Source organism: Acytostelium subglobosum, assembly GCF_000787575.1.
Source record: "Acytostelium subglobosum LB1 DNA, scaffold: scaffold10, whole genome shotgun sequence".
Classification (NCBI taxonomy): Eukaryota; Evosea; class Eumycetozoa; order Acytosteliales; family Acytosteliaceae; genus Acytostelium; species Acytostelium subglobosum.
Window position 1 is genome coordinate 501360 of NW_012236523.1, and position 16390 is coordinate 517749.

General features: G+C 44.8%; 5 protein-coding genes across 5 annotated transcripts; 1 reads left to right on the top strand and 4 right to left on the bottom strand.

The window, feature by feature from the left end:
• Positions 1-290: 290 nt before the first annotated feature.
• SAMD00019534_056210 (hypothetical protein) lies at positions 291-2209 on the bottom strand (the record flags this gene model as incomplete). The annotated part of the gene is made up of 3 exons (XM_012899112.1): positions 291-1277; positions 1415-1901; positions 2049-2209. The coding sequence occupies 3 exons, from the start codon at positions 2207-2209 to the stop codon at positions 291-293; spliced, it is 1635 nt and encodes a 544-aa protein (XP_012754566.1).
• A 1201-nt stretch (positions 2210-3410) lies between these two features.
• SAMD00019534_056220 (hypothetical protein) lies at positions 3411-5725 on the bottom strand (the record flags this gene model as incomplete). Its single annotated transcript, XM_012899113.1, has 2 exons — positions 3411-3990; positions 5079-5725. The coding sequence occupies 2 exons, from the start codon at positions 5723-5725 to the stop codon at positions 3411-3413; spliced, it is 1227 nt and encodes a 408-aa protein (XP_012754567.1).
• A 461-nt stretch (positions 5726-6186) lies between these two features.
• SAMD00019534_056230 (hypothetical protein) lies at positions 6187-9169 on the bottom strand (the record flags this gene model as incomplete). The annotated part of the gene is made up of 2 exons (XM_012899114.1): positions 6187-7073; positions 7162-9169. Coding segments are annotated over 2 exons (2895 nt in total), but the record flags the coding sequence as incomplete, so codon positions are not given.
• Positions 9170-10452: 1283 nt separating this feature from the next.
• SAMD00019534_056240 (hypothetical protein) lies at positions 10453-12121 on the top strand (the record flags this gene model as incomplete). The annotated part of the gene is made up of 3 exons (XM_012899115.1): positions 10453-10520; positions 10611-10720; positions 10800-12121. Coding segments are annotated over 3 exons (1500 nt in total), but the record flags the coding sequence as incomplete, so codon positions are not given.
• Positions 12122-12598: 477 nt separating this feature from the next.
• SAMD00019534_056250 (hypothetical protein) lies at positions 12599-13866 on the bottom strand (the record flags this gene model as incomplete). Its single annotated transcript, XM_012899116.1, has 3 exons — positions 12599-13311; positions 13384-13709; positions 13772-13866. The coding sequence occupies 3 exons, from the start codon at positions 13864-13866 to the stop codon at positions 12599-12601; spliced, it is 1134 nt and encodes a 377-aa protein (XP_012754570.1).
• Positions 13867-16390: the final 2524 nt, after the last annotated feature.

Here is a 16390-nt window from a genome sequence, read left to right on the forward strand (position 1 = left end):
TTGCAACCAAGGTCTCGTCACAAACATCACCGGCCCTGATCTGAGAGGTTTGATCATACTGTAGTAGTTATTATCTTGTCTGCACTCCATCCTCGATTTCAGGACATCCCTCTCATTAGCAGCAGAATAGTACATCTTTTTCCAGTCAACAAGCTCCTCATAGGTCCTGTAAAATAAGGACTTCAACACTGGATCCTCCATGATGTTCCATGCTGCCTCTGATGGTGACTCTACTTTATTCTTGTCCAAGAACCTGCTGAACTCCTCCATTATATCCTATCCAACATTATTTAAACAATGAACGTTCCCTCGACCTTGGCCATATTCTTGACAATGGCGTCGGGGCAGTAGCCCTCGTAGCGCAGGTCGCCACACTCCTTGCCCAACTTGGGGTAATCCAATGACTTCTTGCCAGTCTTGACAGTCCATGGCTTGGTCGAGACGAATCCATCGGTGTGCACGCGCTTGATACAGTCAATGTCGTCCTTTATTATCGTTCCAATCATCTTGCGACCACGAGATATGATGAATGGCATGATGCGAGCGAATGGCGTGTCGAACGTGTCGAGGTTGTTGATTGACTTGACCATGACGTTGCCGTTGTGCGTGATGTTCATAGCGTCGACCGAGTGATTCTCTGGGAGACTGGCCTTGAAGTAAACGTCAGTGATGCCGAGCTCCTTGTCGACGACAACATTCCTCTCTGCCTTGATGTTGACATACTCTTTGCTCTTGTTGTATTTGGAGAGAGCGCCCCAGAGACGTTGATAGAGCTCCTTGGCGCGTGGCACACCTGCTTTCTTCCAGTCGAGCACCTGATCGATGAACTTGCCGAACAGCATGTTTCCATTGACTCTGCCAGTAGGATAGAGCAAGGCATTGTGCTTGTTGTCGTTGATCAGGTTGAACGTGAGTCCTAGCTCCTGCGCAAAGGTGAGGTCGTAGTGAGTATAATAGTTGTCCTCGCTGGGTCTGAATGCTCTGTGCTCACCTTTGATGATCGCCCTGTAGATGCCAAAGGGGATGCCTGGCTTGGCACTGAGCTCCACGTCAGTCAGTTGATGGAACTCGCCTTTCTTGATCGGCACTGAGAAGCTGCTGCTCTTCATGATGGCGGCATACATGCCAGAGACGTCGTACTTGTAGAGAGGGCCAGTGTATGTGTCGGCGAACCTCAATGGTCCATTCGATGCCTTGGCTATCCACTTGGCTTCCTCTTGTTCGATGATATCTGGAATGACATGCTTGTTGTACTTGCTGAATAGGTTGAGGGCGGCCTTGTTAATATTTGATCCTGTAAAGTACAAGTCGATGACGCCGTCAGTACCTTCTTTGAGTGCGTCGGCGTCCTTGATGAAGTCCAGCCATGTCTCCTCCAGCGTCTTGATTGGCTTCTTGCTCCTCTTCTTGCTACCTCCACCTTGATGTATCGACACTTGCCGTCGAACTTTTGTTTCTTGAGCTCCTCGATGAGTGCCGCCTTGCTCATCGTGATGTGAGACGTGCCATCGTAGAGCTGAACCTGATCGTTGTCATCGTCCCACTTGTATGCCACTACTGGCAGTATTCTGTCATCGTTGTATCGCTTGAGGATGATGCCCTTGGGCTCAAAGGCTCCCTCCTTGTCTAGAGTGTAGTGCTCCTTGGTTAGTTTGAGATTGACGACTCTGACGTAGTTCTTGGTTGATGTCTTGCAGTAATCACCTTTGACATTGATGCGCATCTTGAGCTTGTCCTCGATCGCTGACCTGAGCTTGAGAGGCACCTTGGCATCGCGCTCCAACTTGAAGAATCGCTTGAAGATCCATGGCTTGCTAAAGTGCTTGGTCACCTTCTCTGGATAAGAGGCTTTGAGACAGTCATAGAAGCAGTCATTGTGTTTGCCGTCACAGCCGCCTGCTCTGAGGTTAGGATGAATGATAAATATGTAGAACCCCTTGATCGTGAGGTCGTCGAGAGGGACGCCATCATACTCGTCKGGGTTGAACAGACTGATCGCATCACCTGCCTTTGTGAACTTGCCCGAGCGATATTGACGATTGGCATACTCGATCGCAACCTCGAGCCGAGCAGCAGAGCCTCTGAACCTGAGATCATCGCTGAGCTGTTGGGCAATCCTTCTGATCGTCTCTCGAGTGTAGGCTCCGGCGTAATGTCTCATTTGACAGTCGAGGTTGTTGAGTCTTGTTGTGCTGTAGGTTGCTGGCATGTTATAACTTTACTAGAGATAATAAACTTATATCATTTAGAATTATTTGTTGGCCATCAACTGCTTGTGAATGTAGCCCTGCTTGTGTCGATTGAGATTGGTGCGACCCACCTCAAAGCCACACTCACACTTGACCTTTTCTTTGATGTAGGCCTTGTGGCGTTCTCTGAACTCCGGGTCTGATTGATAGTGATGTTTAATTGATGGCATTTCTTATATCTGTTGGAGAGAAACAATATTTATGTACAGTTTATGAGTTGTCGCACTAATGGTGGAGTTCAACATTATGATTGAACATCGCAAGGTAATCCTGTCGCAAATGTTGAAGATTGAACGTCAATCCAGGGCAAGATGGTATGTTGATGATGCCCTGCCATGCAATGGGGTGTGTCCATGCATTGTTGGTATACTCTTGGTATGTTCTAGACTCGCAATCGAAGATCAATCCATAGGTGCAGCCGTTGGGAATCCACGCATCTCTGAACTTCTGTACAGCTTTAGCTACTTTCCTCGAGAAGGTCACCACCTCAACTATGAAGGGGGCTGGGATAGTTGGAAATGTTGGCAATGGCAGTAATGGTTGGATCATCGCGTGAGGTGCATATCCAACATCAGGACCACGAATGCCATCTGGAGTGCGCAATCTGACTGTTTGGGTGGTTAGTAATGTTGATATCGATTGTAACATGTTGGATACCAACATTCTGATATGATGACCATCCCTCTATTAGCAACTGGAATAGCTCTGTTCCATGTTTGTATCAAATGTGTAAGCTCTGCGATCACAAATGCTTGTTGCGCTGACGTCATCCTTCCCTTCACTGTGTTGCCAATGAGCTCTAGTTTCTTTCGACCTTGGTATGTCAGAAGAATCTCCAAGAATTCGCTATCTGTGTTGGCAACTGTCTTGAAAGGGCCTGTGTTGTGTATATGTATCTTCTTTGTCGACATATTGATGAATGGTTGTTGTTATCTGTTTTAGTTGAGTGTAGGAGACTATGAAAATGATGGGGAAGATGATTGACAGGTCCTCTTGTCTTGGGTGGATGATCCAACATTAATATTGAACTTCACCCCCAACCAACTCACTCACCATCAATCACCAATGGACGTTATTGATATTGATGATAGCCCTGTCCCAAAGATGAGTTGTGCGAATGCCTTTATCTGTTGTTGTTGTTTTTATTCAACGCTTGAGAGCTCATGTATTCATGTTGATGTACCTTTGGATCGCATCAAAGTTATATGTGCGATTGGATGCAGCCACTTTGTTGATTTGAGCTAGAAGCAGTTTCAACACTTGCGTTGGAGTCTGCTTGAGAAGGACAGCAGTCAGCGATGTTTGAGCCATGAATGATTCAGCTTGTTCAGTGTCCTCCTTGATGAGCTTCTGTTGTCTAGCCACATTGTGTAGTCTCTTGTGCTCAGCATACTGTTCTTCGAACAAACTCCAAGCTTTAAGGCACCTCTGTACAAACTCAGGATTCTTTCCTTTGTTCATTATACAGAGATCGCTATCGCATATATGCTCTGGTTTGCGGTCCCCATAGCAAGGTGCATTGTCCAAGAAGCCACAGTGCACACAGTTCTGGTAGATCTCACAGTCACTGAGGCCACGATACGGATGATAGTACTTCCAAGGCTGTCCACAATACAGGCAACATGAAGTGTACTCTAAGCATACGTACTTCATACAATCGAGACAATACTCTGATATCTCCTTCCTAATGTCGCATAGGAATACCATACTATCGCTGCTCTCTCCTTCTCTCTTTCTCTCTCTGTGGATTGTTGTTGATGTTGTTGTCGTTGTTGTAGTTGTTGTAGTTGTACGTACAACAACATATCCAAGAATGTGTTGAAATTTCACGGTTGACTAACATGCATCATCAATGATTCATTATGGGTTCACTTCGGAAGACGAAAAAAGTGGATTGCTCACCTGTCTATATTGCTTGTGGATCACCCAGCACAACAGAGCGGTGGACAAGAACTGCCCTGAAACGCGCGAGGCCATCGCGACAACGCTAAGGAACGGCAGGAAGAACTGGCAGCTCAGAGGACAGCCTCAACTACCACTCCCCAGCCACCTAGCAGAGTACCTCTAAGGACACAACCAAAGACTCAAGAAGGACGCCACCAAGCGACCACCACCGACAAACCAAGAGGAGGCCATCCGCCTCTGCAGCCGACGAACCAAGAGGAGGCCACCAGCCCCCGCAACTGACGTACCATGAGTACCCCTCGCGTCCCATAACCTACATTCTTAGTTTACACCACGCACCCACAAGAAGGGAGCCAATAAATCACCTTACTGCTCCTGATCGGACTAGCTAAGCTTTATAACAAAAAAAAAATATATTGCTTGTGGAAGCAACTCTCGCATATATCCATTGACAATATATCCACCAACTCTCCAAAGCACTCACCTCATCCTCTCAGGGAGTCAAAGGGAGGATCAAATTATCCATAAAGAGTAACAGTGTCCAAACAGGGAGCCAGGGAGTCGATGGTGGAAGAAATTTAAGAATCAAATAATTTCTTTCTATTATTAAAAAGTTTCCACCATTGACTCCCCAACCTCCCTATGTCGATACACATACTCTTTTTCCACAATTTCCCTATCCCCATTCCCCTCCCTTCCCTCCCCAAGTTGCGACAGATACACTTTATTATTCCCTCCCCATTCTCCTCCCCATCCTCCCCAAGTTCGTCGACACATACTCTTTATTATTATTATTATTATTATTATCCTCCCAAGACTCCCCAAAAGAAATATAAAAGAATATAAAAGAGTAATAGAGCAAAGGAATGGAAGAGGCGAAGCCGATGCAATGGAGATAGGGGGCCCCCTGAGTTATACACACACATAGAGAGAGTGAGGAAGATCTCCGAAACATTGGACTGCTTCTCCAACAAGTAACCACACACTACAGAGTCGTTATCGATAAACTGTGGCATGAAGGATGTTGTGTTCAACACCTCCAGGATGGTGTCAACTACTACTCCCTTGGGAGTAATACGCTCCTGTTGACTCATCGTTCCACTTAGAATCATATCGTCCTCCTTTGGCTTCTCATACTGCACATTCATCTTGTAGCTGTCGGACTTGGCATATTGTCCATAGACACGCACACGCACAAAGCACTTCTTGGCAAACTTGATGTGGAGAGCTGGCTTGACTGAAAGGAGAGTACCATGGCACTTGGTCAATGGGTCCTTCTCTGGCTGCAAACGAGTACCCTTGAATACACTTTGTTCAATATGGGGGCTTGGACGGAAGTTGGCGGCATCGATACGATAGATGAAGGTGTTGCCGTGGTCGGGGACATTGTGCACTGGTGTTTGGACAGTGTAGAGGTTGTCCAAGGTACACAGGGAGGGAGTGCTCAAGGGGGCAATGAACAAGCGGCATGGGTAGTAGTAAATATCGCTAAGGAGCAACTGGTAGGCAAAGCTATCATAGGACTTGTTCAAAGCCTTGTTATCGGCCTTGATGTTGTCGACAACACCCATGAAAATGGCGTTCAAAGCCTCAAAGATGTTCGAGTGTATCTTCTCACTTAGAGGCCTGATGGCAGCCAATCCAAGCTCCGGTTCAGCTGGAGAGCCTATAAGTTTAGTTGGAAGTAGGATACAAAGTTAGTGTAATGATCGATCGATCGATTGATAGATTGATTGATGGCGATGAGTTTGTGGTTCTTTTTCTGATCGGCGAAAGTCAACCATTTGTAGAATGGACATAATTATCTTTGCACTCTCGTTCGTCCAACGTGTGTAAAATGACCATGATCTCTAAATGTTCATTCATTCTTTTAATCTATATAATCACGTAGCATTAAATTAATTATAAATAAATAAATATGGTTTCCCCTTTATTGTTGGAGTTAGTTTTAGATGGTGATGTGATTGGTATATGTTGGTAGTTGTTTGGATTGATGGACGACGACGACAGCTTAAAGCGATCCGGGTCCGACCCAGGTTGGCGCCCAGGTACCCTCCTCAATTGATGGTGACTCTACCTTGTTGGAGTCCATCTTGATCACGTTCACTTGAGCCGATTGCATCTGTGGCGTGTAGGACGATGACTGGCCAGAGATCACTGAGGGTGAGCTCGATGAGTGTGCCATCACATAGTTGTCGGTGTTCTCACCGACCGACATGTTGGTAGTCTGTGTGACCTGTGGCGACTGCTGGTTCGTGATGACCTGATGCTGGATGTATTGTGGCTGCTGATTGATGTATGGCGACTGCTGTTGGACGACGACACGCTGGACGGGTGTGGACATCTGTACTGGCTGCACGTATGGCGATTGCTGGACCACTCTCTGGATGGGTGTGGACATCTGGATGGGGGTGGACATCTGCTGAACGATTGGCTGCTGGACCTGAGTCGTCTCAATCACTCTGTGGATGGGCGTTGGCATCTGAACCTTCTCTAGGATGACAGTGTTGGCTGGTGGCTGATGGACGATCGTCTCGTTGATGATGGTCGTCTCTTGGATCAATGGTGCCTGGGCGACTTGCTCCTGTTGTACGACACGACGGAGACCCTCATCCTTGCCAGTGAGTGACTTGAAGAATCCAGTGTTGGTGAACTGTCTGTTCTTCTTGGCCTTGGATGCCTTCTTCTTGGCGGCTTCAGACTTGTAGGCAGCCCACTTGGACTGGAGCTGCTGGGATCTGAGAGCACTCTTCTCCTTGGCCACGTTGTACTTGGCCACTGTCTTGAAGTCATTCTCAATGATGATCTGTGCCAACTTCTCAGAGATGGCCTTCTCCAATCCAGCCTTAATCTTGCTCTTGGCCAAGCTTGTGAACAACTTGTAGAGGAGTCTATGTCTGCAGTTGGTAAGGCTGAGACCTGATTGTTTGATTGATTGATTGTTTGTTAGAATACTGATTGGATGTGATTGAATGATTGAGTTGATTGATTGAATGAATGAACTTACTCAGATGATCAATGTGGCAGTATGAATCCAAGACTTGGACGAATCTACCAGTGATGGTCTGTTGGCTCAATGGGAGGATTCTGAGCTCCACACCAACTCTTGCTCCGAGACGACCCATCTCAATGTCGGCCATACCAGAGTCCTTGATGTATGGGAAGGAAAACTGCTCGAAGGCCCATGGCAGCTTGTTGACACGTGCGCGGATGGCAGTGGCCTCGACCCAGATCACTGTGTCGGGGTTGACAACAGACAGTGTGTACGGGTCGGCGTTGATCTTCTGTGACATCTCAACGTGAATGTTCTCGGGCAACAGCTCGACCGACGACAAGTTGATGCTTCCGAGACGGTAGCCAAGCTTTCCATCTGGCGACAGACCAGTCTGGCCTGGGATGGTGATGGTTCTGAACTCCTCGAGCAAGAAGGGCACGGCGAGCATCTTGAGCTGCGAGAAGATATCTGGGCCCACTGGACGACCTGGTGCCGAGATGAAGTTCTTGGAGAAGGCCTTCAAATGCTGAATGAAACGAGTGTTGAGCTCGTCCGAGACAAAGCCGTCCTTGAAGTTGGAAGCCTCTCCTACAAACTTCTGGAGGGAAGCACTGTTACGCTGCTCCATGAGGATGTTGACACCACGGTTGTACATGTCGCGCACGACGTGACGCATGGCGGGGTCGTCCATCAGAGCGGGGTTCTCGACGATCTCGTTGGAGAGAGCGCTGAGGTCCTTGTAGAACAGGGGGTATGCCTGGTTGTTCTGGATCTCGGACCACGACTCATTGCCGTACTGGATGAACTTGTCAATGTCGGCCACGGAGCGGTCACGGATGAATGACTGGAGGAGCGCCTTGAAGTTGAACTGGGCGTTGGCCAGGTTGTCATTCTTGGAGATGGCCTTGAAGAGGGGACGCGCGGCATCCATCTCTGAGCGCTGCGTCTTATAGACGTCGGTCGAGAAGTTGCGACCCTGCGAGATGAAGTTCTTCCACGTGGGGTTGGTGGAGAGGAAGCCAAAGGCCTTGTAGAAGTGGTCAAAGACCAGCTCACGCTGTGGCTCGATGGCGGGGTTGTGGCGATCGAGCACGACCATCTGCACAAACTTGGAGCCCTCAGAGAACAGCTTGAGGATGGACTCGGACTGGCGGAACTCGCCAACGAGGTTCTTGGTGGTGCTGAACATGTCCTTGCCACCCTTGCCTGAGGCCAAACCCATGAGCGACTTTTGCCATGAGCCCACGAGCGAGCCAATGTTGGCCTGGCCGGCCATGTCGGTCTTGAACAGCATGAGACTCTCGGCAATGTCCATTACCTGCTTGTCTGTGCCTCTGGTCTCGACCATCATGATCAGATCGGCCACGAGGTTACGGAAGTCGTATATAATCTTCTTGGTGTACTGGTCGGTCTTCTCACGGAAGATTCTGGTCTCCATCAGACGCTCGATCGAGTTGAAGTGGCGCTTCAACTGGACACTGAGTGGCGCGTTGATACTGGCAGCGTTGAGGGGCTGTCCGTCTGGTCCGAGCAGGGGAGCGGGGAACTGATGTGGGCCGACCTTGGACGATGGGGCCACCAAGAAGGCCTCCCTGAGGAACTTGCTGTTGGCCAGCTGCTCCTTACGCTTCAATGGGTCCTTGCGCGTGGTGGTGAAACGCTCCTTTGGTCCCATGTACGCCTCCATGCCCTCTGGCATGTGGTAGTCATTGGCGTACTGCTCCTTGGAGTAGCTGTTGATGCCTCCGTAGATGGGGTTCACCTTGGTCAGGTCCATGGGCTTCTCGACGGTGGCCTTGGGAAGAGTGTGGACGAGTGTTGAGGTGACGTTCGAGGCGTTGGCGGAGGCCATCGATTGGCCGCCCACTGGTGGAGCAATTGCCACCACTGGTGCTGAAGAGGAGGAGGATGAACCTTGGTTCATAACTGAGGCGACCCTAACTCTATCTGGATCATAACCAAACACTGGTGTGTTTACATTCTGTGCCCTCATCGGATTGACAGGTTCAATCACCAACCTTGTAGATTTAGTCTTCATTTCCTAAACCTAATATAATATTATTATATTTGTTAGAATGTTAGTTTGGATGTTTCCATGCGTGTGTTTCCGTGTTTCCATGTTTCCAAGTGTTTCCGTGTTGTCACACACATGGAAACTGGATATTGGAAACTGGAATGTTGTGACATCTGCTTACCTTTTGTTACAATATTATAATTGATAATGAGAAGAGAGAAGGAGGAGGAGTGGAAGTTAAGGGTATATAGTATTAATAATAATATAAAGTAATAGTAATAATAAATAAGTTAATGTTATAGACTCTGTTGTTAGATGTGAAGGAATGAGTGAGTTTGAGATGAGAATGTAGAGTGGATTGAAGTAAACAATGACAATGGTTAGTTTAAAGTCAGAACCAGTTGAGCGTCCAACACACTCAACAAGCACATGTGTGCTAATTGTCGTCGTTGTCTTCGTCGTTGTCCTAAGTGTGGTGGATGTATTATCTAATATCTATTATCAACCCGATGATGATGAAGATGATGTTCATTCAATGGATGTCCATCGAGATATGTCACCAGAGTTCATTGTGTGAGTGTGTATGGATGTCGAGTATCGTGTGTTTAAAGACATGATACACTATGTCTTGATAAAGTAATATGCTCTCGTATGTCTTTGTTATGACAACTCAGTCATTACATGTACTAGTACATCTAGTGTGGTATGTATATGTACATATATCTTGTGTGTGTGTGTGTGTGTGTGTGTGTATCTGTATCCGTATGTGATTATCTGTATACGCAGGGGTTGTGTGTGTATGATTGACTTGGATGATGTCAAGAGCTTGTTATATCATATGATATATCGATGAATGAATGAATGAATGTATTAGCATAGACATACTATGAACTCACCCATTTCTTTCTATCTCTATCTTAGTATGGTAAGATCATACCATACTACCCAAGTCATAAAGTTCACCATTATCATTTGTTATTGTTGGATTGAGAAGTAAACTAAACTAAAGATTACTTGTGTTGTGTAATATAGTAGTAGTAATTGAATGATTGAATTATGAAGATGAAGCTGAAGAAGTATCATGTGAAGGTGAAAAGGTGTGTGGTTAGATGAAGTCCCCCATCTTGAGTCTAGAACAACCAGCCCACAACCATCTTCACAACATTGATCCATCAATAACCAACCTCAATAATAAGTTTAAACTTATTACTACTGCTTCATCATTCTCTATCTCTCTGTGTTGTAAATAAATAAATATTAATTCTATCTAATCTAACTATATATCAACAATGAATATACCATCAAAGTGCACTTGGACATTGGGTACCAAAGAGAAGAGTCCTCATTCAACCCTAGAGTATAGTATTACCAAGTCATTAATATGACATGTATGACAATGATAACGAATATTGACATTCATTATCTTTATATATATATTTCATGATAGTACAATGACAAAGCCAAAGATTTTACCCAACATCCTGGAACAGATTGGAAACACTCCGATGGTTAGGATCAACAATATATCAAAGACTGCTGGTTTGAAGTGTGAACTATGTATGTTGTAGATGTTGTTACTTTGACATTCATTCATTCTAACACATTGAGTCAATCATTCAACCAATCAATCAACAAGTGGCCAAGTGTGAATACTTCAATGCAGGAGGCTCAGTGAAGGATCGTATTGGATATCGCATGGTTGTAGATGCTGAGAAGAGCGGAAGGATCAAACCAGGCGATACTTTGATTGAACCAACATCAGGAAACACAGGTATTGGTTTGGCATTAGCCGCTGCTATCAAGGGCTACAAGATGATCATCACGCTACCAGAGAAAATGTCTCAGGAGAAGGTCGATGTGTTGAAGGCATTGGGCGCCACCATCATACGTACCCCAACTGAGGCCGCCTTTGACTCGCCAGAGTCCCATATCGGTGTGGCCAAGCGTCTCAATGCCGAGATACCCAACTCGCACATCCTTGATCAGTACTCCAACCCATCCAATCCTCTGGCACATTACGATGGCACAGCCGAGGAGATCATCAGCCAGTGTGACGGTAAGCTCGACATGGTCGTCTGCACGGCCGGCACAGGTGGAACGATCAGTGGTATCGCGCGCAAGATCAAGGAGCGCTTACCTCATGTAAAGATCGTTGGTGTTGACCCAGTGGGCTCAATCCTCGCCCAGCCCGAGTCACTCAATGGCAAGATTACCTCATACAAGATTGAGGGCATTGGCTACGACTTCATCCCCATCGTGCTGGATCGCAGCCTTGTCGACAAATGGTACAAGTCGGAGGACAAGCCATCGTTCATCATGGCTCGTCGCCTGATCAAGGAGGAAGGCCTGCTCTGCGGTGGTTCATCCGGCTCGGCGATGGTGGCAGCTCTCGAGGCTGCAGCCGAACTTGGCGAGGGCCAGCGCTGTGTCGTGCTGTTACCAGACTCGATTCGCAACTACATGTCCAAACATTTGAACGATGATTGGATAATGGACAATGGATTCGTAGACCCTGTCTATCCATCGTACAAAGATACCGAGGCGGAGAAGTACCACGGCGCAACGGTTGGCGACCTACATTTGGCCAAGCCAATCACCGTGACGGCCAACACCACTTGTGCCGCCGCCGTTGAGCTGCTGCAGAAGCATGGTTTCGACCAACTGCCCGTGCTATCCGAGTCCAAGAAGTTGGTTGGCATTGTAACTCTTGGAAATCTGCTCACACACTCTGCTGCCAAACGATCACTACCCAATGACCCTGTCAGCAAGGTGATGTTCCGGTTCAACAAGCATGACGCATTTGTAGCCATCACTCCCAAGACTTCACTGGCATCACTCCAAAAGTTCTTTGAGCAACACAGCTCTGCCATTGTAACTGGTGACGGCGACGAGATCGTATCCATCATCACCAAGATCGACCTTCTCACCTACCTCATGAAGCAGACTTCAGTCCAGAAGTGAGTGATTGATTGATTGATTGATTGATTGATTGATTGATTGATTGATTGATTGATTGATTGATTTATTGTGATGATCCAACAAATACTGAGATCAATAAAGTCAAATACTGAGATCAGTTGCTTATCAATTATAAATCAGTCCTTCAAAATGGAACTTTGTCATCCAAAAATGAAAGGATGTGATATTGGTCGAATCATTCAAGTTTGTAATTTTTGTAATATTGTATACAATATTACAACTCTGGACGGATTTGTGATAATATAAATGTTTCCGGAATAACTCGTTAATAATTGTCCATAAAAGATAGAATAAAAGAAAATGGATTATTAATAGATCAACCAATAAGGTGGGGTTGTGTGACCATAGCAAACTTACATTCCACAAAGCAATGAATATATAATTAATGTATTTGTTTATATGTTGATTGTAAGTTTATTGTGATCACCAGGGCAGGCCTGGGATAGAGCAACATAACTACCGTTTCAGTTGCTGTTGCTGTTGCTGTTGCTGTTGCTGTTGCTGTTGCTGTTGCTGTTGCTGTTGCTGTTGCTGTTGCTCTCTCTTGACGTAGATGGCCTCCTCATCCACTTCGTCATCCTCGTCGCAGTTGATTGCATCTTCGACTAGATTGGATGGCTCCCTTTTGATCGGTCTGTAGGGGCTGTCTTGAGCTCTGGGTTCCCTGTACTCCAATAGATAGTCCGAGATACGTGGACCCGTTGGCTCCTCCTGAACGCGGTAACCATCGATGTAGAGTTCGTTGGTCTTCTTGTCCCTCTGGGTCTTCGATCGATCAATGATGAGCGAATACAGGATCAAATTGACATCTACATTATTGGGGATGGGTGAGACAATGTAGTGCAACTGTTTGGACAACGTAAGCATCCGGTTGAGGTCATCGTTGTTGGCGGTACTACTCTCCAACAGTTCTTGAATCGACTTCGGTGTTAGGCACATCGGTGAGGTGGAAGTCGTGGACGTCGTGGACGAGCTTGAGGTGGACGTTGTGGAGGTGATGGGCGGGTTGATTGGTGACTCGCCTTGGGCCATTCTCCTCCTCATGTCTTCAATCGATGACCTGATCTGGGCATCCAGATTTCCAACATCGAGCATGTTGCTTAAGGCCTGGTTGACTCCAGGCGATATAGGTGAAGCCCTTATGCTATGAGCGAAATTGGTGATGTTCGCTATCGAATTGTATGAAACAAGAGTCAATAAGTGTCAAATTCAGTCGACTGGTGACAATTGAGATTACTTACCGACTCTCTGGTTCTGGCGAGCAAGATTAATCTCTTTGGAGCTTTGTTGGTTCAACGAGGTCAACTTCTTGAGTTGAGCAGTGAGCTCATCTGCAACCTTGGTGAGAGCAATCTCACTTGGGTTGGGTTGAGCATTTGGAGACTTGCCGTGCTTGTTGGACTTGGTTGGTGGTTCAACATCAGACTCCTCATCTTCAGAGTAATCTCTACGACGTTTCTTATCCAACTGGCCTAACATAGTGGCTTGTCGGTCCACAGTGTCCATGGCCTTGGCTTGGGGTGTTTTGTGACTCTTGTGGTGACACTTCTTGCTTGACTTGGTGCATCTAGAGTGAGGAGATGTATTAACAATCTGTAGATCATCTTAGATTCCAGATTAGATACCTACGCTACACACTCTATTCCTTCCCTCTTGAGAGCATTGCAAGTAATCTTTGCTATGTGGCAGCTTCCATATTCATTCGTTCCCTGTCCTGGTGACATATTTGTTTGATACGACAGTATACGTGGAAGATTGATAGATAGTTCGATAGAGAGAATGAAGATGGATGGATTGAGGATTGGTGGTGTTTGATGATGAACCGTTAGTAAAAAGTTTCAAGTTTGGGAGATGGATGGATCGATCCAGCAAGCTGAATTCCATGTGATCAAGGACTTCAATAAAAAATATTAATCAAATATTATTTGAAACTAATAAGATAACAGTAACGTTAAATGGAATAAACGACAAACAATTTTTTTTCTAAGTCATTATTTGAACATGAACATACAAATACTACTTAAGGTCTCAGATAGATTAAAGCGACTGGCTGCGGGGTTGGACAGTTTTGACACCTCAACAAAGGATGCAGCTTTCAGACACTTGTATACCCCAAATATAATTAGATATAATAGATATCTATATAATAACCCAACTAAGCATTTAGGCCAACATGGCGGAAAGAGATATAGCAATTTATCAGAGACTGAGGTGATTATCGCCGATTATATTATCTTTATACTTCTAGACTCAGGTAAACCAGTAGCGATTCCTCAAATAGTTAATCAAGTTCAGTTGATGGATCTACCACCAATWTWCAAGTCTTCATTAAACAGGAATTACATCACAAGAAGGATCCAGAAGTGGCAATGGTCTTGGCAAGTACCAAACACTGTTCAAGTATGGTATCATCAATCTCTGCAGTGAGTAGCCAATAACTAATTAATTAACCTAACAATGTCAACAGATTCAGAAGTACACTCCATCCAACGTTCATTATTATGGCCTCTTTCTTAAAGCAATGTTCAATATAAGTTGGAGCAATATAGTATTTGCTGATGAATGTGGGTTCAATGCTGGTGACCTCAAGTGTCGCCGAATGGCCCATCCTCGAGGTGTTACACCAACCTATGTCACTGGAGCCCCTCTGAGCGACTATCTCAATGGTTTCTTTGCGATCACATACAATGGCAACTACTACCACAGCATCACAAAGAGCAACTCTCCAACAAATACCTCTTCGGATTTTCTTGAGTTTGTCAAAGCACTTGTTGGTAAGTTCCATACTGTATACTTGTTAGGATAACTTTTTGTTAACTTTATCACTTCACTACTAGACAATAGATTGCTTACTGAAGGAACATTCTTTATTATAGATAATGCGAAGATTCATTGTGCCAACAACATTATCGATCGCCTCTACACTCTTCTCGAGGAGAGTGGAATACAGCTGTTATTCCTCCCGACCTACTCAAGTGAGCTCTCTCCAATTGAGCTCCTTTTTAGCTTCTTAAAAGAGTACATTAGAGCCAACAAGGGCAACAGGACTATTCTGCAATGTTTGGAAGAAGCACTGAGTACTATAACATTGGAACATGTAAGATCGTGGTATACTAAATGCCTAGGTTGGTGGTTAAGAGAGGATTATTAAATAAATGTTATTAATATCCATGCACCATTTGTTGTTATTTAATTTTTTAAATTTGAATCTTATTTATAATAATGTTGACTATTCGTAAATAAAGTAATAATATTCAAATTTACAAAAAAATTACAAACTTGAATGATTCGACCAATAGTCTCTCTATTCTCCATAAAAGTCATTCCTTGGTTAACTTTGATCTTTTATATTATTATAAACTTTAACTAAAATTAGAGGGGAAGCTGTTGGATTTCCTTATTCACTAGAAGAGCCATCAGAAGAACCATCACGATGATAATTGTAATAATCAACACCATCAACACCAGCAGCAGAATCAGCAGCACGAGCCGCATAATCATCAGCACCACCACCAACTATATTACCAGCTCCAGCAGTAGCTTCAAGAGTAACATCACCAACATGGTTTATAAAAGCTCTAAGGCCAGGAGTTGATTTAGGTTGTGTTAGGAATTGTGCTGGAGGTAGATTATCATTCCTATTGTAAAAAAAAATAAAATGAAATAAAAATAATAGACTAATAATTACCTTGATTTACTATGTGATTGGTGGTTCATCACTGGAATGCCACTCCCAATGGGAGCAGTTGAAGTTTCTCCCTTAATTAAATTGGCAACTATTATTAAAATAATGAGTACCAAAAACAAATTCTTCATTATTAATTATTTTTGGTTAGTAGATTAATTGATTGATTGATAGATTATATTAATTATTTTGATTTTAGTATATATTTGAATAGTTGATAGATTGATTAAATTGAGAGACAATATTTTGATTTATTTAATTAAATAAATAACCTATTTCTTCGGTATCAAGAAAAGGGTTGTTAGTAAGAATGTATTGGTTTACCCAATACCCTATAAGGTGTAAATCAGTTGGTTGCTGCTAAGGTTCTGCAGGGGATAGTCAAGGTTACGCAGAGAATTCATTTTTCAGCGGTCTCAATCCTTGGGTTCGAGCTGGTTCGACCCTGGACAACCCTTGGAACAGCAAGGGGAACCCTTTCAAACCTTATCTGATGTTAATTAAATATTTATATTTTTATTGTTGTTGTTGTAGTTGTTGTTGTGGTTGTTGTTGTTGTTGTA